Source organism: Populus nigra, chromosome 13, assembly GCF_951802175.1.
Source record: "Populus nigra chromosome 13, ddPopNigr1.1, whole genome shotgun sequence".
Taxonomy (NCBI): Eukaryota; Viridiplantae; Streptophyta; class Magnoliopsida; order Malpighiales; family Salicaceae; genus Populus; species Populus nigra.
In genome coordinates, this window is record NC_084864.1 from 9,603,116 (window position 1) to 9,628,192 (window position 25,077).

Consider the following 25,077-nt stretch of genomic DNA (forward strand, 5'->3'; position numbering starts at 1 on the left):
ACAAGTAAAGTTAATGCTTAAATAATCAAGGACGGGGTATTATAATATTATTCATCACATATCGTGACTGAAACTCTCAAATATCATAGAACAGGTGAACCTCATTGAGGCTCTTTCCATGAACCTTCCTTAGTATTTGGGTCAGGTTTAATAAGCTCATTATAAACCTAATGGATTAACTCACTAACATGATTTGATCGACAAAAATTACATGTTGTGATCATAAGGGCCTAACCTTAAAATTATCAATTCATCAGTATTATCCAAAGGTAGTAATTGAAGATGCAAACAATAAATTAGACTATAGAATGACTAGGTCCAACCTTCAGCCTAAAGTTTAATTCGTCGTAGTTTACCCTTTGTTATCCTGTAAATAAACCACTGACAGATTAAGCACAATAAACTTTTAACAATGAAAGATACCGATAATGTAACTTACCTTAGGTAGAATACTTTAGGGTGATAGTAACTTTCCTCTAGTATAATTAGTCCCTGACTCAAAACCTCTCAAAGACTATTTAGGGTTTCTAGTTACCATAATACTTGGTGATGACTTTTTTTTATATTTTTATTATTTTCACATGATTCAGCTTGTCGAGATGTCCACCGAAGTGCAACACCACATATCATCTATTGAGGTAGATAATGTGTCATTTTCTTGCATAGATTTAACCATCGTAAAGATCATCATAAAATCAAGCTAGGGTTTTTTGGACTCAAGAAACCATTTTTAACATATTTTAACCTAAAAACACCTACTAAACACTCTTGGAACCTCAATATACTAATTTCTCAACTTAAAACAACCTTAAATCAAACAATAAAAATGAAATATTTTTTTTTGTAAAATTTGAGCATCAATAAAAATCAGAACATTTTTTTTAACTTCCAATAGCATCATAAAAAAGTAAAATAAAATTAATTTTTAAAATCAATTTCTTATGAATATAATTTTGAAGGATAAAATTGAAATAAAATTTCAATAACTAGAGAAAAAGACTTATAAGACCAAAATAAAAAAGAAAATACTATTGAAACCATAATGTTTCGTCTCACAATGTATAGTAAAAGTATCACCTGCTTTATGTTTTTTGTAGCATATATCTGCCACCTCTTCTTTTTCTGGTGACTAAATCTTGCTAGTTGCCACTGAAAAATATGTAATTTGGTAATGTGACAATCCTGAACTTAAAAAAAAAAAAGAACATGTATTGTGAGCTGTTTCTCAATTGTTTTTTGAGTAGAATATCTAACACTTATCCTGGATAACATACCTATTTATCATTTAAGTTATGGCTTTAATAGTATTTACTCCACTACAAACAATTAGCAAGAGTATCCAACATAATCAGAACTGTACCTAAAATTTAAGTATTCATTTGGGATTGAATCACGAGGACCAAACCGCAGGCCCAATAGTGCAGAAAAACAAAAGGGCAAAAAACATATTAATCTACTAAGCTGCATTACTATGGTTGACATATTGACACTGTTTTTGTGTACGTATGTGTGTAGGCATTAGAATATTGGATTCACAAGATTCAAAATAACCAGAATTCTTGGCATGTCTGAGTTATGGTTACTAGAATATTATGAAAAGGATATCATGAATACGGTCTTCATAATTCATTCATATACCCCTACGATGAGTGCAGTCACATGGTTTATACACTTAAGTCAACTCTGAGAAGCTTGATAAACAAATTTAATCATGATGTAGTAGTGTAAAGTGAAGTAACATGATTTGTTGTACTAAAAAACTTTAAATAAAAAAAAGGAGTTAAAATTGTAAGCAAACTCTCAAGTCTTTAAATGATGAATTATTGAGAACTAATAATTAAGAGCCTAGAAAACAAAACAAAAAACTTTTCTAGAAGAACAAGGGACAGGGAAATAGAAATAATAGAAAATCTGGAATTAATACTGAAATAAATAAATTAATTAATAAACATGAACAATTTGGAATAGTTCTGAAGTTTTGAATCACAAAAAATTTTAAAAATAGGTCTTTAAAATAAATCTTGATTTCAAAAACATGCTCTGATGACTTCGCTACATCATTAGGTTATGTGCCATTGAATTAATTTTTTAGATTGGTAAAATTTATGCCAATTAGATATTTGGATTTTTTTATGTCCCATCAAAATAACAATACATGTTTGCCTTTGGATGGATTAACATTTTTTTTTTCTGAGTCCTCTTTTCAGAACAAATAAACATAGTTTAGGGTGATAAATCATTATCTCTAGACTCAATTAAGCACCGAGTTCGAACATGGCAAATCACCAGACCCTTCATTAATGGGCTTAGCCAAATATTGAGCCCAAACATACATGGATCCAGTGAACAACTAGACCCACTATTTTCGGACTTAATCAAATGTTGAGCCCAGACTTGAGTGGGTCTAGCGAACTACCAAACCCACCATCCCTAGAGCTAAGCATTGAGCCCACACATGCATGGGTCTGGCGAAACCGCGAGACCCACCATCTCTAGATTCAACCAAGCACTAAGCCCAGGCACGTTTGGGTCTAACAAACCACCAGACCCACAGTCAAAGATATTTTACTTTGATAAGTCAGACCCACCTTCTCTAGGCTTACCTAATCATTGAGCCTAAATATCCGTGGGTCTTGTGAACCGCTAGACCCACCATCTGCGGGCCCAGCCAAATGCTAAGTACAAATATATATAGATTTGGAAAATCGCTAGACCCACCATCTTCGAGCTTAGCTGAGTGTTGAGCCTAGACTTGTGTGGGTCTAAAGAACCACCAGAACCACAGTCAGAGATATTTTACTCTAATGAGTCAGAGATATTTTATCCTGACAAGACAAAGATATTTGGTTGATATGTGAACATTTTCCCCTTCCATGAAAAGGGGGATCTCCGGAGCTATAAAAGGAACCAATGTAACCTCCACAAGGCAAGTTTGATTTTTCTTTAGTATAAATGACATATATTTATTTCTAAGGTTTCTTCTGAAAAAGGATTGTTTTTTCTCTCATATGATATTGACTTAATCATCAGAGAGTCCCTAACATTTAAAGAGGAGACCTTTTACAGGTATTGAGCATAATTTATTAGCCATTTTACATAGAAAAGATTGACTATATTGTCAAAACCAGGAGATGAATAATCTTATCCCAGACCTCGGCCTGGCCTTCAAGCCCATAGGATAAAATTGGATCTCATTAGTGGCGCTGTTTGTGGGGAAATGATCACAAAGCCATTGATCACTCCTTCAAAAGCCAGGTCATTATCATTCCTAATTACCATTGAATTTAGAGCCTTGAAGTTTTAGAAAATTTTCAATAAATACCAGTAGGATATTGGTTCAAACCCTGTAACTTCAAGAGTTATTGCAAACTAATGACTTCATTACCATTATCATCCTTAATTATTATTGGAGTTGGAACTTCGAGGTTTTGGAAAGCCTTCAATGGCTACCAACAGAGTGTTGGTTCAATCCGTGCAACTCCAGGAGTTATTGTTAACCAAGAACTCCTACTAAGCTTATGAACCTAACAAGGTAGATGATCTCTAAGTAGGGAGGTTACTTTCTCTTTCACTAGTCATATTTTCATAACAATTGAAGGAACTAAATTTATTTGGAAAGAGTCCTTTTGATGACAACCCAGAAAACCTTCATAAAAGAAAAGTAATTCCCATTTCTTTTTAGGGCCGCAAAACAGGATAAAAATATATTATGGTCAATGACTAGAAATGTAAGTTTCTAGCATATGAATTACATTGTTCAAAATAACAAATGCTTTCTACTCTCCAAGTCTCAAATCTTACAAAGATGAGATGGAAATATTATCCTTAATGCGATAACACATTACTTTTAAAGTAATGAGTGCTCCCTAGTGCTAAGGCACATTTTACCTTGGAAGGGATTCACATGTTGTCCCTGAGTGATTGCAATCTTCTTCAAGGATGAGATAAACATTACATAAGCAACAGGGATGGATACGATCTTTCTAGAGTGCAAGCCTCTCAAATATTCCAAAGATGGGATGGATTTACTCTCCCTAGTGTGATAGCACATTTACTTTGAAAGTAATGAATGTCTCCCTAATGCTATGAAATATTTTACCTTAGAAGGGATTGACATGTTTTTCCTGGTGTGATTAAACTTTTCTTCAATGATGAGATAGGCATTGCATCAGTAACGGGATTGGATACGGTCTCCCTAGGATGCACGCCTCTTAAATCTTTCAAAGATGGGATTAATTTACTCTCCCTAGTGCGATAACACATTTACTTTAGAAGTAATGAACATACCTAGTGTTACAATATATTTTACCTTGGAATTGATTAATATGTTCTCCCTGGTGCGATCATATTTTACCTGGATAGACATTGCATCAGCAACGAGGATGGATATGGTCTTTCTAGGGCGCAAGCCTCTCAACTATTCCAATGATAGAATGGATTTACTCTCCCAAGTGTGATGGCATATTTAGTTTGGAAGTAATGAATGTCTCTCTAATGCTACGACACAGTTTAAATTAGAAGGTATTGACATGTTCTCCCTGGTGCGATTGTACTTTTTTTCAAGGATATGATAGACACTACATCAGCAACAGGGATAGGTAGGGTCTTCTTAGGGTGTAAGCCTCTCAAATCTTTTAAAGATGGGATGGATTTACTCTTCTTAGTGTGATAGCACATTTACTTTGGAAGTAATGAAGTATCTTTAGTGCTACGACACATTCGAAAGAGATTGACATGTTCTCCCTAGTGCAATCACACTTATCTTCAAGAATAGGATAAACACTGCATTAATAATGAGCAGACACCTGCAAACGATATCACTTCTCGGTTCCCAAAAGGTAGAACCATCATAAAATCTCCTAAGGTTAGGTGATTCACTGCCCATCCCAAAAATGATCTCCTAAGTATGTGTTGGACCCATAAATGATTTTCTAAGAATGGGCATTAAACCCAAAAATGATCTCCCAAGTATGGGAGTTAGACTCAAAAATTGATCTCCTAAATATAAGCATTAGATCCAGAAATGATCATATAAATTTGTGCATTGGATACAAATAAGAACTCTACACAAGAACTCTAAGCTAATGGAAAGCAATATGAAGATAAAATGATCTCCTCAATAGAGTCCTTTAGGGCCTTCAAATTCACTTGGGAATGTTGGATTTCTTCCTTAGTAGTAGCAAGCTCAACCCATGTGGCAACAAGCGCATCCTGTAAACTAACTTGGAAGGCTTTAGCTTTAAGAAGCTTTTGCCTCAAGGGAACCACCTAGTTTTAGGACACCTCAAGCATTTTTTTTCCAAGAACTTAACTCAAGGGCAAGGCCTTGTGCTTTATCCTGTAGCTTGGTATAGACCACCTAATACTCCACAACAATATTTTCCCCTTGTAATTTTCAAAGACAGCTTGATCTTCCCTATTTGCAGCCATGGCCGCCCTCACATAACCCTTTTCCAATATCCTAATGCCAATAAAGGTCCACCAAGGGTAAATGTTAAAAGATATAATCATCAAACCAAAGCAAAAAAGAAACAGGGGTTTATTTTTCCATACATTAAAAGTCATTTGGCTAGTTAAAGGTAAATGGCAATGGAAGCTTCGCAGAGATATCTGATGGGATGATGAGGACCCTTTCTAGTGTTCTCACCACCTTGAGGCCAGCATCCTTGAGGCATATTCTCCATTCAACCATAGCCTCTATAAATTGCCTCTTCTTAACCGTCATGGTTGGAAAATCGAATGAATTACAACCTAAAGCCAAGTCAGAGAAAATGTCTTTAAACTCCTTGGCCCCAACTCCGATAAAGGTCTCAGCTACCACTTCCTCAGCTGGTAATGCAAGAAGTTGAGGCAAAGGAAACACCACCGCATGAGCCTTTATTAGTACGACTGGAGTATAGGTTTCCACCCGGGTAGAGATTTTTCTTTTCTTGAAATTGATATCTACACTCGCAATCACTGTAGGGGGAGTTAGGTTTACTTCTTCCCTAGACAAGGAAAGATCACAACCCCTAGCTTTGGGTAAGGCTATAACCCCGACTATTATCTCTATATAGGCAAGGCACTCAAGAACAATAAGTTGCCCAACGAGGAAGGGAGAGTCTCCTCTCCTCTCTTCACCTCTGCCTCCATCAGCAGCACAAGACAAAGACCCCTCGGGCAAGCTCTTTACAGCAAGATCTCATGATACATCTCCTTCTCCTTCAGTTATTAGCCCTAAGGGACGAAGAGAGGTTAGATTTTGAAATAAGGCAAAAACAAAGGAAAATGGCAAGATGGCTTTATACCTTGCAAAATAGTCTGGTAATATGTAAAACCCGGGAAAAATAATAAATAAATAAAAGTGAAAGAATTCATGCATATGATTAAATAAAAACAAAAATTCAGAAATTTTTGAATATAAATTTTCGGGCGAAATAATTCGAGACATTATAATAAACCCGGTACTGTTGAGGGTTAGATTTAATTGAAGAGAATAATGCACTTAAAGGAAAAAGGGGGTCTAAATGCAAATAAGGGAAAATATAGAGTATAAATACTCTCTCCTCACCAAGACAATCTGTAGGAACCATTAGGAGAGAAAATAGGGAGTTTTATACCCATTCTCGAGAAATCAAGAGAGAAACAGTAAAATTTCACGAACCCATCCAAGATTAAGAGCTTAAAGATGGGATAAACACTTGAGAGCAAAGGATTACTAAGAAATTGAACAAGAAGAAAAGACAGGAGGGAAATTGAACAAGAAGAAAAGAAAGGAGGGAGTTGAAAATCTTCAACTGGTTGAAGATCAAAATCTTAATTTGTACCAGATAAGGTATTCTAAACATGATCTTCAAGAAATTCATTTTTAAATTCGATGAAGAATTGATGCCTTGATATTGGATCATAGGTTAGGGTTCTTAGACATAAATTGGGGAAAAAGTACTTATTATTGAGATTAAGTTAATTCATGTGTGTGGTATGTAGTTTATGAAAGTATTGTGTGAAGGGAAGGGGGAGACGAATCTGGACAGACTTGTCTCCTAACTTTCGATGAGGTTTCGGGTAGGAGGATGAGGGGATTAGGATCGGGTTCCCCATAGAAATTGTATATTTCAATGTTAGCTAACCAAGGAAACTGGTCTTGCTCAATTTGGAAATATAGAACTCCAGTTATGGGTTACCAACTGAGACTGAGTCGTGACTGATTATGTAGGGCAGTAGGACTAATTAGTAAATGAACAATTTTGACTATCTTGGAGGCAAAATTGGGTTCTCCTCCCTCAGAGAACTAGTAGCCTCGTGTCTTAGCTTTCTAACAAGATCAATCTCAGCTACAATGGAGTTTTAGAACTTTAGATATAGTTAAAAATCTAATGAGTGTTCAGACAATAACAGTTGGAAATTGGACAGTAAGAATTCAAAGTCAAACAGTAACAATAGGAAAAGTTAGACAGTAACGGTTGGAAAAGTCTGACAGTAACGGTTGGAAAAGTCAAACAGTAATAGTTGGAAATTGGACAGTAACAGTTGGAAATTAGACAGTAACAGTTGGAAATTGGACAGTAACAGTTCAAAGTTAAACAGTAATTGTAGACTTTCATGTGAATACTATAAATAAGAATATAAAAGAATTGAGTCATACGAACACTTGTATATTGAGATATTAACTCTGAAAATATACATGATATATGTATGTATGTTATTATGAGGAAATGAATATGCATAGAAAGTAAAAAACTTCCTTGTGATTCAGGAGGAGTGACCAGGATTGGATCTTCTGTTAGGGGAGGTCGCGAGACAGGCGAAGCAGGTGCGTGATTTTCCCTCCTATTTACACTTATACAATTTAGAATCCTTCTGGTGAATGCAATTATAATAAATGTGTTCAATGTAAATAAAGCCTAGTGTAATTACATGATTAGCTTCGGCTAATGGCATCCGTGATAGGATTGCCGGGATATGATTGACACGATTAGCTTCAGCTAATGGCATCCGTGATAGGATTGCTGGTATATGATTGACACGATTAGCTTCGGCTAATGGCATCTGTGATAGGATTGCCGGGATATGATTCACACAATTAGATATGGCTAATGGCATCCGTGATAGGATTGCCGGGAAATGATTTACACGATTAGCTTCGGCTAATGGCATCCGTGATAGGATTGCTGGGATATGATTCACACGATTAGCTATAGTTAATGGCATCCGTGATAGGATTGCCGAGAAATGATTTACATGATTAGCTTCGGATAATGGCATCTATGATAAGATTGTCGGGAAATGAATTACAGGATTAAACCTTACAAGGTCACCCAGTTTATGCAAGTAAATAAGAATATTCAATTAAAAATATACAAATGAGTGTTAATTGGGTTTAAAAGATTTACAAGCAAAATATAAGTTCTTTGTTAGAATTCTCATGGATTTGATAGAAAGTTAATACTTCATTCGTATTCATTTCATGAGCATACATATATTCTTTATCAATATAATGGTATGGTTATTTATGTAACAGGTCCACCAAACATTCAGGAAGATCATTAGTTTAGGACTCTACTTTGTGAAGATTATGTAAATATTTAACATGTTTATGTAGTATACTTTTGTGCAAACCTTGATGTATTTATAAAGGTTTAGCTTAGCATGTAGTATTTTTAGTTATCCAGTAATTAACCATTTTGAAATATTTAAGAACACTTCTTATATTGTAAATACTTTTTTTGCATGTTAGTATTCCTTTTCCTTTAAATTTATGATATGATGTGTTGGACTATGTTCATATTGAACTTACTTGTGGGATATATATATATATATACATACATATATATATATATATATATATATATATATATATATATATATATATATATATATTGTGTGGATTGTATGAGGTGTGGAATTATGAGGTTTGATATAAGGTCCAGAATTAATGGACCTTGTGATAATGGGTTGATTGAGTAAACTGATAGTAATCGATAACTTGGGATATTCTAAATGCAAACTAAACTCTGCCGATTTTTGGAAAAAGAAAAAAAAAATTTCCCTCAAATAAAGAGGATATGTTGGAATCTTTTAACATTGATCGAGTCGTAGAGTCAGACTATTACAGTTGGTATCAGAGCCCTGGTATAGGTTCTGGGAAGAAATCAAAAGAGGTTGTTGATGTTCATTAATTTGTTGCAGGATGGTACGTACCCATCAAGAGATTAGAACAGATCTATCCTCTGCAGGGAGGGGGAATAGAAATATAGACTTTTCCGAGGGGCAAGAAGAGAGCCCTTTGGAAGATACTGCTTCACATGCACCGGTAGTATCGACTCAAGCAGGGCATGAAGAATTGTCGGGGCCTCAAATTAGACAGGCATCAAGGCAAATTGGGGATGTTCGGCCAACCATGTCAGCTCCGGGGGAACGAGTAGAGGAGCCCCCTCAGACTACACCTGCAGGGCCATCTGTTTCTTATGTTGATCCGATGCTCTTAGCCCAGCTAGTCAAAGCAGTAATGGAAGGTATGGCTAATGCTGCCACTCCTATGCCAGCACCCGCACCTGCACCCATCATACCAACCGTTTCAGAAGCAGTTACAGCTACTAATAACGTGGTACAACTAGTTCGTTTGGTGAAAAGTATGAGAGAAATGGTTGTGAACCCTACTCAGGTGAACAGAATGCTGAAGTGGCGGGAAGGTAGATTAGAAAGGTGGAGAAAACCATGATTCAAATTAAGATACCACATGACCTGCGGGTAGATTGTGCTACTCAATTACTATCAGACGGTGCTATGACTTGGTGGGAGACAATTCAGTTGAAGAGGGCTACAGAAACCCTATCTTGGGATGACTTCAAGATAGAGTTTGAGAATCAATACTACTTCAAATATCATCGGAAGATGAAGGAACATGAATTCCTAGCTTTGAGACAGGAGGGAATTTCAGTGCTCGAGTATGAGAGACGATTTTATGACCTCTCACTATTCGCATCGCATTATGTCCCATCAGAACAACACATGATAGAAAAGTTAAGGAATGGCTTCAGACAAGAATTGAAGCAGGGGTTGATTGCTTTGCAATTCAAGACAGTAAGGGAACTGATTGAAGCAGCACAGGCCTTGGAGGCTTGTATGGAAGAAAGCCAACAAAGTCATGGGGGTACAGGAAAAAGAAAGGATATGGAATTTTTAGGCAGGCCACCACTTCCAAAGAAAGGTTGAGGCGAACAATTCCTTCAATTCAAGAAGAAAGGGGGGACGTCAACTAGCTTCCGACAGGATATCGGTGGGAGGTCGGGAAGTGGTCAGACCTGCTCTAGGGCTACAGCTGCAAGGGGGCATAATGATCAGAAGGAAATTGGCTACCCTCGATGTGCTCAGTGTGAACAAAAACACCCAGGGAGTTGTATGGTTTCTCCTGGACAATGCTATATATGTCGAGGAGAAGGTCATAAGTGGAAAACCTGTCAGTACTTGGGAAGAGGATGTCATCACTGTGGTGAGAAGGGTCACTTTAAAAGGGAATGTCCCCAGTTAAACACTGAACAACCTCAGAGACATAGGCAGCAAAGTCAGAGTCATCAGCAGTCTATCACAGTAAACAGACCGGGAAGGTCGACTCAGTCAGGAGCTAACTCAAATAGGGGACGAACTAGAGTGCAAAATGAAAGGGATCAAGGAAGGGTTTTCCGTATGACCCAGGAGGATGTCAAAGCAGCATCAGATGTGGTGGCAGGTATGCTGCAAATGAATGACTATCAAATGCATGTTTTGTTTGATTTCGGTGCCACTCACTCCTTTATAGCAAATAAAAATGTAACCAAATTGAGTAAGGAAACAAAAAGGGTAGAAAAGGAATTTATTATTGGGACACCTTTGGGTGAAACTATGGAAACAAATGTTGTATTTGAAGGGGTGGGAATTAACATTAATGGGTGTGAACTAAAAGCAGATTTAATACCCCTAGAATTAAGTGATTTTGATATAATTCTAGGTATGAATTGGTTGGGCAAAAATAAGGCTCGTCTAGACTGCTTTACAAAAACAGTAACCTTCTAAGGGGCTAAGGGTGAAACAATGGTCTTTAAGGGGGAGAAAACTTCCAACTTTTCAAATATGATCTCGGGTATGGTTGCGAGAAAACTACTAAAGAAAGGTTGTACAGCATACCTTGCCTATGTGATAAATTCAGAAAAAGGTAAAATAGGACTGTCTGACATTCCAATTGTGAGGGAGTTTCCGGATGTATTTCTGGAAGAATTGCCAGGACTACCCCCAGAAAGAGAAGTTGAAGTCACCATAGATACATTTCCTGGGGTGTCTCCTATAGCCCAACCACCGTATAGAATGGCCCCAAAAGAATTGGATGAGTTGAAAATTCAATTGCAGGAGCTTTTAGACAAAGGGTTCATACGACCAAGCAACTCACCTTGGGGGCACCTGTATTATTTGTGAAGAAGAAGGATGGAACGTTGAGGCTTTGCATAGATTACCGTCAGCTGAATAAAGTGACGGTAAAGAATAGATATCCACTTCCGCGGATAGATGATTTGTTCGATCAGTTGAAGGGTGCCAAAGTATTCTCAAAGATTGATTTAAGATCAGGATACTACCAAATGCAAATCAAGGGGCAAGATGTTTCGAAAACTGCCTTCAGAACTCACTACGGACACTTTGAGTTCTTAGTGCTACCCTTTGGATTAACTAATGCTCCAGCTCTTTTTATGGATTTAATGAACCGAGTATTCCAACCATACCTTGATAAATTTGTTGTCGTATTCATCGATGACATTTTGGTTTACTCCAAATCCTATGAGGAGCATGAACAACACCTGAGACAGACACTACAGACTCTGAGGAGCCGCCAGTTGTATGCCAAGTTGGATAAATGTGACTTCTGGTTAAAGGAAGTTACCTTTTTGGGGCTTGTAGTGTCTTCAAAAGGCATTTTTGTGGACCCTCAGAAGGTGGAAGCAGTTTTGAGATGGGAAAGGCCTACTACGGTAACTGAAATTCGTAGTTTTCTCGGATTGGCAGGGTATTATAGAAGATTTATCGAAGGGTTTTCAATGATAGCAACTCCATTGACACGGCTCACCAGGAAGAACATAAGGTGGGAGTGGTCAAAGAAGTGCGAGGAGAGCTTTCAAGAATTGAAAAGAAGACTTACTACTGCCCCCGTACTAATCCTTCCATCCAAAACAGAAGGCTTTGTAGTCTACAGTGATGCCTCAAGAAAAGGACTGGGTTGTGTTCTAATGCAGTATGGAAAAGTAGTTGCCTATGCATCGAGACAACTGAAGACTCATGAAGTCAACTATCCAGTTCACGACTTAGAATTGGCAGCAGTAGTTTTCTCTTTACGAGTATGGAGGCACTACCTATACGGATCTCAGGTCCAAATTTTCACGGATCATAAGAGCCTTAAATATCTGATGTTGCAGAAGGAGTTGAATATGCGACAACGGAGATGGGTAGAATTAATTAAAGACTACGACTGTATTATAGATTATCATCCAGGAAAAGCAAATGTCGTCGTGGATGCTCTCAGCCGTAAAGACAAAGTGATTAAGAGTGGACCAACGACTTGGAATGAGGAAACCATGATGGAGCTAAAGAGATTGGGGGCAATATTAAGTGTGAGTCCGGAAGGATCCTTAATGGCTTAACTAAGCAGGATATCGAGAGCAAATATTAGAGGCACAACTGCATGATGATGAAGTGTCAAAAGTGAGAATCAAACTGGAATCGGAGGGGTGAAACTCTTTTTCGAATGGGTGATGATGGAATAGTGATGTTGGGGCGACGTATGTATGTGCCTGACAACAAAGCCCTTAAACAAAAGTTACTACAAGAAGCTCACGAGTCTAAGTTTACTGTACATCTAGGTAGTACTAAGATGTACCAGGATATGAAGCAGTACTACTGGTGGCCAAATATGAGAAAAGAACGTGGCAAAGTGTAGTATTTGCCAACAAGTAAAAGTAGAACACCGAAAACCGGCAGGGCTGTTACAACCATTACCAATCCTTGAGTGGAAGTGGGAGATGATCACAATGGACTTTGTGTCGGGACTACCCAGAGGAAAGAGGGGAAATGATGCAATCTGGGTCATTGTGGATCGACTAACTAAGTCTGCCCTTTTCCTACCAGTAAAGATGACAGATCCAGTTGACAAGTTGGCTAAGATTTATGTGAACGAAGTTGTAAGACTTCATGGAGTCCCAATATCAATTGCTTCAGACCGAGACCCAAGATTTACTTCACGTCTCTGGTCGAGCATACAACGTGCCTTGGGGACAAATTTGAGTATCAGTACTGTCTTTCATCCACAGACTGATGGCCAATCTGAGAGAGTGATTCAGATCTTAGAAGATTTACTTAGGGCATGTGCTTTGGAATTTGGTGGAAACTGGGAGGAGCACCTGTCACTAGTAAAATTCACGTATAACAACAGTTATTAGACGATAATTGGAATGGCCCCATTTGAAGCTCTTTATGGCAGAAAGTGTAGGACACCCTTGTGTTGGGAAGAAGTTGGGGACAGAAAGCTGTATGGGGCGGAATTAATACAAATCACTACTGAAAAAGTGAGGATCATTAAGGATCGAATGAAAGTGGCTCAGGATAGATAGAAGAAGTATGCAGATATTCGAAGAAGACCACTTGAATTTTGTCCTGGAGATAAAGTATTTCTGAAGGTAGCTCCATGGAAGCACATGCTGAGATTCGGCATGAAGGGGAAGTTAGCTCCGAGGTTCATTGGACCATTCGAAATCCGAAAACGTATTGGACCTGTAGCTTATGAAATAAACTTGTCCTCACAGTTGGCCAAGGTTCACAATGTATTCCATGTTTTTTTGCTGTGAAAAGCTGATGTAGACCCTTCGAGAGTGTTACCTCAAATGCCAGTGGAGGTAAAAGAAGACTTAACACTTGAGGTAAGACCGATAAAGATACTCGATTGGGGCGAGAAAGAACTTCGTAATAAGAAAGTTCCCATCATCAGAGTCTTATGGCGAAGCCCTCAAATCGAGGAAGAAACATGGGAGAGAGAATCAGAAATGAGACGAAAATTCCCCGACTTGTTTATAAACTCAGATACATCACTTAAATTTCGAGGACGAAATTTATATTAGGAGGGGAGAATGTAAAACCCGGGAAAAATAATAAATAAATAAAAGTGAAAGAATTCATGCATATGATTAAATAAAAATAGAAATTCAGAAATTTTTGAATATAAATTTCCAGGCGAAATAAATCGAGACATTATAATAAACCCGGTACTGTTGAGAGTTAGATTTAATTAAAGAGAATAATGCACTTAAAGGAATAAGGGGGTCTAAATGCAAATAAGGGAAAATATAGAGTATAAATACTCTCTCCTCACCAAGACAATCTGTAGGAACCATAAGGAGAGAAAATAGGGAGTTTTATACCCATTCTCGAGAAATCAAGAGAGAAACATTAAAATTTCAAGAACTCATCCAAGATTAAGAGTTTAAAGATGGGATAAACACTTGAGAGCAAAGGATTACTAAGAAATTGAACAAGAAGAAAAGACAGGAGGGAAATTGAACAAGAAGAAAAGAAAGGAGGGAGTTGAAAATCTTCAACTGGTTGAAGATCAAAATCTTAATTTGTACCAGATAAGGTATTCTAAACATGATCTTCAAGAAATTCATTTTTAAATTCGATGAAGAATTGATGCCTTGATATTGGATCATAGGTTAGGGTTCTTAGACATAAATTGGGGAAAAAGTACTTATTATTGAGATTAAGTTAATTCATGTGTGTGGTATGTAGTTTATGAAAGTATTGTGTGAAGGGAAGGGGGAGACGAATCTGGACAGACTTGTCTCCTAACTTTCGATGAGGTTTCGGGTAGGAGGATGAGGGGATTAGGATCGGGTTCCCCATAGAAATTGTAGATTTCAATGTTAGCTAACCAAGGAAACTGGTCTTGCTCAATTTGGAAATATAGAACTCCAGTTATGGGTTACCAACTGAGACTGAGTCGTGACTGATTATGTAGGGCAGTAGGACTAATTAGTAAATGAACAATTTTGACTATCTTGGAGGCAAAATTGGGTTCTCCTCCCTCAGAGAACTAGTAGCCTCGTGTCTTAGCTTTCTAACGAGATCAATCTCAGCTACAATGGAGTTTTAGAACTTTAGATATAGTTAAAAATCTAATGAGTGTTCAGACAGTAACAGTTGGAAATTGGACAGTAACAGTTCAAAGTCAAACAGTAACAATAGGAAAAGTTAGACAGTAACGGTTGGAAAAGTCTGACAGTAACGGTTGGAAAAGTCAAACAGTAATAGTTGGAAATTGGACAGTAAGAGTTGGAAATTGGACAGTAAGAGTTGGAAATTGGACAGTAACAGTTCAAAGTTAGACAGTAATAGTAGACTTTCATGTGAATACTATAAATAAGAATATAAAAGAATTGAGTCATACGAACACTTGTATATTGAGATATTAACTCTGAAAATATACATGATATATGTATGTATGTTATTATGAGGAAATGAATATGCATAGAAAGTAAAAAACTTCCTTGTGATTCAGGAGGAGCGACCAGGATTGGATCTTCTGTTAGGGGAGGTCGCGAGACAGGCGAAGCAGGCGCGTGATTTTCCCTCCTATTTACACTTATACAATTTAGAATCCTTCTGGTGAATGCAATTATAATAAATGTGTTCAATGTAAATAAAGCCTAGTGTAATTACATGATTAGCTTCGGCTAATGGCATCCGTGATAGGATTGCCGGGATATGATTGACACGATTAGCTTCAGCTAATGGCATCCGTGATAGGATTGCTGGTATATGATTGACACGATTAGCTTCGGCTAATGGCATCTGTGATAGGATTGCCGGGATATGATTCACACAATTAGATATGGCTAATGGCATCCGTGATAGGATTGCCGGGAAATGATTTACACGATTAGCTTCGGCTAATGGCATCCGTGATAGGATTGCTGGGATATGATTCACACGATTAGCTATAGTTAATGGCATCCGTGATAGGATTGCCGAGAAATGATTTACATGATTAGCTTCGGATAATGGCATCTATGATAAGATTGTCGGGAAATGAATTACAGGATTAAACCTTACAAGGTCACCCAGTTTATGCAAGTAAATAAGAATATTCAATTAAAAATATACAAATGAGTGTTAATTGGGTTTAAAAGATTTACAAGCAAAATATAAGTTCTTTGTTAGAATTCTCATGGATTTGATAGAAAGTTAATACTTCATTCGTATTCATTTCATGAGCATACATATATTCTTTATCAATATAATGGTATGGTTATTTATGTAACAGGTCCACCAAACATTCAGGAAGATCATTAGTTTAGGACTCTACTTTGTGAAGATTATGTAAATATTTAACATGTTTATGTAGTATACTTTTGTGCAAACCTTGATGTATTTATAAAGGTTTAGCTTAGCATGTAGTATTTTTAGTTATCCAGTAATTAACCATTTTGAAATATTTAAGAACACTTCTTATATTGTAAATACTTTCTTTGCATGTTAGTATTCCTTTTCCTTTAAATTTATGATATGATGTGTTGGACTATGTTCATATTGAACTTACTTGTGGGATATATATATATATATATATATATATTGTGTGGATTGTATGAGGTGTGGAATTATAAGGTTTGATATAAGGTCCAGAATTAAGGAACCTTGTGATAATAGGTTGATTGAGTAAACTGATAGTAGTCGATAACTTGGGATATTCTAAATGCAAACGAAACTCTGCCGATTTTTGGAAAAAGAAAAAAAAATTTCCCTCAAATAAAGAGGATATGTTGGAATCTTTTAACATTGATCGAGTCATACAGTCAGACTATTACATAATATCCCTTGGTCACTTTATCGACTTCATAGTTGTTATGGATCGAATCTAGTATGACATAGTTTTTCTTCTCATCCGAGCTTAGACGAGGCTTACTGTTTACTTCGTGTGGGAGACCCTCTAATAGTGGGAATAACCCTAAATTGAATTCAATCCCTCTCAGTAATTGACCATCCAAATATATCTTATGACCAACTATCTCTTTCTTTACTTCTTGATAGACATTGGCTTCACAGTCAACGTGTTCTTCATAACACCATTGCTCCTGTTAGAAAAGGTAAAGAACCACAACCCATCATTGTTGCTATCAATGTTAGTGATTAGTTGGTAGCAACACCTGAAAAAATTTACCGTGGTCTCAAGCCCAACCATTCTGCAGAATATTTTTAAAGAGGACATGATTGTCAACCCGTTAGGATGTAGCTGGCTTAGACCTAGCTGGTAATAGTTGAACACATCCCTCATGAATCCTTGGAGAGAAAAGGAGTATCCCAATGCATACATGCAAATGAGGGTGATAATTTTGAAATAACATTGGGAAGTGCCTAGGGTCAATTGGATGATGCATTCATCAGGGTAAGGCACTTGGGCTATATACTCACCAGGTTGGTGACGAGTAATGAATTACATATCTGCAACACATATGTTATTGGGGACATAATCCTTAGAAGTCTGAGGTAACCTCTCTCTCTCTCCTAAAAGTCTCTAAAAGGGGCAAAAGATGGACTCCTACCAAAAGATCTCCTCTCCTCTTCCCCATCAGATGAGGTAGTCAATGTGGCACTTTCCCTCACCCTAGGTCCTAATATAAGGGACTCGTGTCCCCTATCACTTCTTTTAGGTTCTAGTTGAAACCTGAACTCCTTATCAGGGGATGGAACGCTTCTCTTGTTAGAAACATGTATGATGTTCCTAAGGTTCTTTTTTGCTCTGAGTAAAAGAAAAATAGGGAAAAAGGTTTTGATGAAAGAGATGTTTGAAATAGTTTTCTCTCTTTGGTCAAGAATAAAGGTGGCAAAGATAATTTAGGGTCTTACTACAGGAGTAGGTTTTCAAAAATCACAAAGATTGAAAGTAAAGGCAAAGTCACAAGAAAAAAATAACTAAGGTTATAAAGAAAAAAAAACCTTTTTACTCCTACTATCGGATGAACGACTTTTCATATCATTACTGATCTCTAGAAGTTCACTCAATTATCGTACTTAATGCAAGCCACTATTTTGTTTCCTAATGGACACCTTCTCCTGGTAAAGACAAGTCACCTAGGCTTAAAAATCTCAACAGTCCTGTATGGGACAAATAAAATCTTTTAGGGAAGGTAAAACAGCTCTCATTTGCTACTAGTAAGAGATTTTTGAAATCTTTATGTATAATATACAAAGATTTGAGGGCTATTGATGGATTGGTATTTTTTTTCTGAGTCCTCTCTTCCGAACAAATGAACAAAGTTTAAGGTGATAACCCATCATCTTTGAGTTATGCTAAGAGTTGAGCCCAAATATGTCTAGGTCTGGCGAATTGCTAAACCCACCATCTCCAGGCTCATCTAAGTGTTAAGCCTTGACTTATATGGGTTTGGTGAATTGCTAAACCCACCGCATTCGGGCTCAGCCAAACGTTTAGCCTAGATTTATGTGGTTATAGCGAACCGCCAAACCCATCACCCCTAAGCTCTGTCAAGCACTGAGCCTAAACATGTGTAGGCCTGGTAAACTACTAGAGCCACCATCTCTGGGCTCAACCAAGCGCAGAGGCCATACTTGTGTGGATCTGGCAAATCGTTAGACCCGCCAATATCACCGAGCTCAGCAGAGTGCTAAGCCCAAGCTTATGTGGGTCACGAGAATCATCAGACCTATAGTTAGAGATATTTTACTCTAATGAGTCAAAAGATATTTTATCCTAACAAGAAAAGGATATTTGGATCAGATGTGAACCTTTTTCCTTTTCATAAAAGGGGGGACCTCAAGAGCTATAAAAGGAACCAGTGTAACCTTCATAAAGCAGATTCGATTTTTCTCTGCTACAAATGACATACATCTATTTATAAGGCTTTCTTCTAAAAAAGAAATGTGTTTTCTCTCATATAATATTGACATAATCATCGGACAATCCTTAAACTCTAAGAAAGGTATCTTTTATAAATATTGAGCATAATTCATTAGTCATTTCGCTAAGGAAAGAGGAACCAGATTGCTAGAACCAGTAAATTAATAATTTTATCTTAGGCCTTGGCTTAACCTTCAAGCCCATGGGATAAAATCGGAGCTCATCACCCTCCAAAACTGTCTTTTTAGAATTTTATCTATTAAACTATATCATAAACTCTTTAGCTATACACCCTACTTGAATTTAATCAATATAAAGATTTTAAAGAAAACCAAACTTTCTTTATCAAATAAAAAAATCATACATATTACATTGAAAATTGTATTTTATAATCCCAGTGCATCTAAAAGAATATATATTTGTTGTGATTAGTTGCAGTCAACTCTCTCATGTCCCAAGTCACATGGATATAACTATAATATGAATACCATTCTAGAAAACGAATAAAAATGAAAAACTATAATATAAATATGGTTTTTAGTACAAGGTGGTAACTGCATATCAAACGTAGTGTACCTTTTTTTTCTATATTTCTCATGTGCATTGTGTATTATAGCTTTACTCTTTTCCTTTGCAATGTTTGAACTTAAATTTATTGTGATTATAGTGCCATTAGTCTCTAAACAAAAAAATAAAATTTGTGTCAATAGTCTCTGAACAAATTGTTTGATTTGATTTGATCCTTTCTTAATTTAAATTATTAATGATCAATTATTGCCTGACACGTGTCATGATTTGACATATAAACTCTTAAAAAATGAAGTCATATGTACACGCAATAATTAATCTTTACTACTGTAAATTAATACATGGATGAAATCACATCAAACACTCTGTTCAAACTTCAAACTATATTGGAAAAAGGGCAAATTCCAGAAGCATTATAGAAAAAAACGCAAGATTATAAAACAGGTGATGGTAGGAGGAAATTAATGTTTTTAAACACTTGACATGCGTAGAATTTGAATGTTATCATCTTTAACATGGCTCATATAAATATTTTTTTAACACAAAACAAAAATGAGTAAACTAACATGTTTTCTAATAGAAAGAAAACTATACAGTGATTAATTCAATGTAACCTCATTGATTTGGTGAATATAAAAATAATTTGGATGATTATAAAAAATAAATATTTATAAAATCAAACATCAATAAATTAACGGGATATTTATTTGAAACCGTAATAAATCTATAAAAAACAAAAAATAAATAACAAAAACCAATTAAAATAAAATAAATATTGAAGGATAAAACTGAAAAAACAAAAACAAAAAAAAACCAACATTAAAGAATGAGATACAAAAAAATAAAAAATAAAAAAATCAAAGTACCCAAAAAAAAATCCAAGTGAGGCTATGGGTAGTCCAGCTTATGCCATCATAAAAAGTCAAGGCGCATAGGTTTGTCAGCCCAGACCCACACACGTAGACCTTCATTGTTATTTTTTATTTACTATCCCAACGTTAAAAAAAAAATTGAACCCAACGACACATCGTCTACTTTGCTCCAATTCCAGCAATGAAAGAATCACAAAAAGTCAAGGTTAAGGTGTTTTACACTAAAAAATCCATTTTCAACCCTTGTTTAACCAAAAAAACATCATAAAGACCTAAATAAACTTGAAGCCCAAAATAACCCAAAACAATAATCTAAAATAAAAAAATCAAGTTGAAGCCCAAAAACTTTACGAGATCAAATCTATTCTCTCATGCAATTTGAAAGTGAAAGAAAATACTAGTGGAACTTCTCTTATCGAATGAATTTGTTCGCATCAAGATTGACCATTTTGATGGTTAAAATCAATGTTAATGAACAATTTTCTCTCTCTACTTTCTCACTCCTAACTAAAATAAAAAAAAACTGAAAAATAAAATAAATGAAATTTTGGACGAAAAAGAAATTTTTGAAAACCTAAAGGGATTGAAAAATGATAAGTTGTAAAGTAAAAGGATCAAAGTTGACTTTATAAGTCAATTTTAAAATAATCAACTAGTTTTTTTATGTTTTTCGTTTGATCTTGTGTCTTTTAATTTTAACATTGCTTAACATATTAAAAGTAATGAGCCTTTAATTTGACAACAAAAAAATCAAATCAATGAAAAAAAAGTTCAATGACCAAAAAAAAAATACATAGTGGATTCCAGAAGAAAATGTATATTAGTTTTAGTTTATTTTGCAATTTCATGATAGGGAAATGATGTTATTCCCATCTTTCCAATTAATCGTATCGTTTGCCTTCAAGTTATCGGTACCACCTACCTCAGCATACAACAAATTTGGCAGTGTAATGAACATTGCTAATATCGAATTCCATAATCAAAAGTTAACCCTGGATTAGATTTCACATTCTCTAATCATCCTAATTAATTAACATGATTAGAGAAATTTAAGAAATTTAATTCTCTATTCTGGCCATTTGAGAAATTTAAGCATCCTTCAGATGTAAGGATTCCAGTGACAGCTTCCTTGCTAGTGTTACTGATAATATAGGGATACTGATCCCACCTTCAAGAACCCTTTTTGGCCATTGATTTGGGGTGTGCCTAAGTGGCAACATAAAAACTGTATACAAAGTTAGTAGCCTAGCAGGTACTAGTAAAAGGTAGAAAATAATGGTCCAACAACACATGATTGTAGTGTGCGGAAGACACAGGAGTTTCTTTTTCTTTTTCTTCTTGTTTTTTGGTGTCTTGTCTGTGTTCTAGCCTACTTACTACTGTATGGGATTCCATTGACACACACACACACACACACACACACACACACACACACACATATATATATATATATATATATATATATATATATATATATATAATGGAGAAGAATGGAATCTAGATAATAAATCTAATATATAAACAGAAAAGAACAAAAATTAATCTCAATCTCTGGATCAAACTTTATTTAAATAAAGAAAAATATAATTAGATATAAGATCTATATTTAAAAACCAAAGGAGGAAATCACTAGTTTCAAGCTTGTAGCAAAGATTGCCAAGTCTTAATCGTATTTGGGAAATCAAAAACATTAATTTGAAATCAATGGTCAAGATTTCCTTGTAAAATTAAATAACTTATATCTAAATAATTAACCTGATTTGCTAAGCTTATACTGCAATTTGTTTTTTAATCATTTCAAATTATTGATGTAATCACATGTCAACGCAAAAATAAATAGGCCTTAGGGTCTTCAACAATTTTCTTTTAAGGATATTCAGAATCCAATCACCTTCAATCCTTGATATCTTGTAGGTGTTAAAATTATGAAACTGCTACAAATATTGATAGAAAACTCTATCATATTATTTATTATTCTTGTTTTCAAATTAGCAAATCACCAATCTAATGATCATGTGTTAGTATGCTAAATCAAATAGAGGAAACAATACTTGGTATGGCTTGCCTTGAAGTCTTTTGTGTGTGGCTTGGATTCCTTCTATGCTTATTTGCAACTGATATAGCTTATTTGCAACTGGTATGGCTAAAAAACTATTAGGGTAGAAAGGAGAGATTAGGTTTTATGTATTTGGTGTTGCTTTATAAATAGCTTTTAATTCACCGCATTAAAATAGTGATGTTTTCCTTTAAAAAAAATTGTCGGGTCTCACCTGATTTTGCCCAGGTCGACCAGGTTTTGTCAGGTCAAATTTTTTATTGGTTTTTGCTTTAACCCGAGGTCCTGGGTCACCTGATTTTCAGGTCAACCTGCCTGACCATCTTTTAAAACTATAGGTGTGACAATGATATAGACTTAATTGCATGAATTAATTGTATATAAAAAAACCAATCTATTATTTGTGCCAAGTGTTTAACACCGATAGAATGTTTGAATAGATGCTTCACTTGTATTAGGCATATATAGTTTGTAATAATAAATAAATTTGTTATATGAATTCCACAAATTATAAAGCTTTACCTCTATGTGTATTTATTTATTTATTTATATTAGGTGATAGCAAGTAGGAGAGAGGCATTGGATTTCTCGAAATATATATATGCAACAAAAATAGTAAATTTATATTTTTTTAGGGAGTCTTCAAGATCCCATTAGATAAATTTAAAGTTATTTAGAATTTATATGAAGATTACTTGAAAATCAAATGTTCTTTTTGGCTTTTAATAATTGTTTCAAGGTTGAGTTGTCATAAATCACAAGTAGTCCAAGTATTTGGTCTCTAACAATAATTCACATGAGTCACTAGTGAGAAATGTCCTTTTAGGAGAGAGGGATTGTTATTCCTTTATGTGGTAGCTATTTTCTTTTGTGTTTTCTAGGTGTTCTCTGTACTCTTGTATTTTTTATAAAATAAGAAGCCTAACATTCTATTTATAGAAAAACCTGAAATCCTTATAAATGAAAAAAAAATCAATTTTCTCCTGAATAATATCATATATATTATTTCAGGAAAATTTTAGAAATTTATTCAATCAAATCCCTACTTGATTTTTTTAAGTCTAGAATTGTAATTCCTATATAAATTACATTCTAGTTCTTAATTTCTAAAACATAATCAAGTTACACTTGATTAGTCATCTCATTCTAATTTTTGACTAATGATCCTTGTGTATATGTGACCCATTAGATTCTCTAATAAGTTAGTCCAAATATAAATCACAATTGTAAATAAAATAGAATTAAATAAATTAAACAAAATAATTTATTATCAATTCAATAATTGATTAATTTATATTTGAAGATTAAGTATAATGTCTAGTGACCTGTCATGATCCTGCAAATATTAGAAAAGTTATAAGTGGTTTGACTTAACCTTTTAGTGGCTAGTTTCTTAGTGTAATTATTATCATTTCATCAACAATATTTTGATTTAGACATTATAGCATTAAATGTCTACTTTGTCAAATCATGTTTATTCTCAACACCATAGTTATTGATTCTTTGAATAAAATTTGAAACGCTTTTTAAATTTTATTCCACCTCGCATAAGAATTTACAATCAATACTTTTTGAGAGAAAATGAAACATTTTTCCTAATTCACATAGGGTGATGAATCATCTCTTGATTATTCAAATACCTTTATATAGTTCATGTTATACCCAATATATGCCCTATTATTATTTTTATTAGGACAACATGTAGGAGGATCAAAATATAAGTTTTCCTATATAAGATAACTCAGTAACGAGCTTTCAGCTAATGACTCCTAGTCTAGTTGGTATTAGGGTACTAGGTGTTAAAACACTCATTCAGACTTAATTGCTTAAGTTAAGGAGGCTATGAAACCAAACTTATCTACTTTTTATTTATTCAATTTGTTATTGTTTTTTTTTTGTTTTTTTTTTTGCATATTATATACTATCCATTTCCCTTGGTTTTACGTCCAAAAACAGCATAAATGCCCTCTATAAGTCGGGGATAAGCTTCTCATCCAATTTTCTTAAAAACTAGCAAACAGGGTTTTTTTTAGTTAGATTTCCAAGACTATGTCGATTATGTCCTTTGTGAAAATGGGGCCAAATGATTGTGTCAAGTTTTTGGCGTCGTTGCCGGGGAGGTAAGTATTGTATAAATTATATATTTCTTTTATTTTCTTTTGTTTTCACTTTTATTTGTTTTTCTAATTTTTGTTTCTTTTTCTTTTTTCTTTTTCGTTGTCTTTTCTTTTCTTTTACATTTGCATAAGAGTTTGGACACGTACATTAAGTGGTAGACTTTCTAGAAAATCCTCATTTTCTTCAGAAAACATGGCCGAAGAAGATAACCAGTCAATTCATAATGAAAATAATGAGAATAATCGTGTTAGAACACTTAAAGATCATATGAATCCAACAAGAATAAGTGCACCATCATGTATAGTTTTTCCTCCTGGTGCATCTCATTTTAATTTTAAGCCAGGTATTATTCATCTTTTACCCACTTTTCATGGCTTATAATTAGAAAATCCATACTTGTATTTAAAAGAATTTGAAGAAGTTTGTAACACCTATAATGACTTAAATTGTAGCATGAACACCATCAGATTAAAGCTTTTTCTTTTTCATTAAAAGATAAAGCTAAAACATGGCTGTAAAATATTAGGTTAGGATCCATTCGTGCTTGGGATGAAATGCAACAACAGTTTTTAAAAAAAAAATTTCCCTTCTCATAGAAC

The 25,077-nt window shown here is 35.0% G+C and overlaps 1 protein-coding gene across 1 annotated transcript; it reads left to right on the forward strand.

The window, feature by feature from the left end:
* Positions 1-9,169: 9,169 nt before the first annotated feature.
* Positions 9,170-13,436, forward strand: LOC133670792 (uncharacterized). Its single transcript, XM_062091402.1, has 7 exons — positions 9,170-9,671; positions 9,758-10,189; positions 10,293-10,438; positions 10,528-10,708; positions 11,165-11,414; positions 11,498-12,611; positions 13,014-13,436. The coding sequence occupies exons 1-7, from the start codon at positions 9,170-9,172 to the stop codon at positions 13,434-13,436; spliced, it is 3,048 nt and encodes a 1,015-aa protein (XP_061947386.1).
* The last annotated feature ends 11,641 nt before the right edge of the window (positions 13,437-25,077 follow it).

What these genes read in the sequence shown, in the direction of transcription:
- LOC133670792 (XM_062091402.1), top strand. Translation starts at nt 9,170, where the DNA reads ATGGTACGTACCCATCAAGAGATTAGAACAGATCTATCCTCTGCAGGG. An exon ending in AATGCTGAAGTGGCGGGAAG is followed by an intron (nt 9,672 to 9,757) that starts GTAGATTAGAAA and finishes AATTACTATCAG; the next exon opens with ACGGTGCTATGACTTGGTGG. An exon ending in AACTCACCTTGGGGGCACCT is followed by an intron (nt 11,415 to 11,497) that starts GTATTATTTGTG and finishes GGTAAAGAATAG; the next exon opens with ATATCCACTTCCGCGGATAG.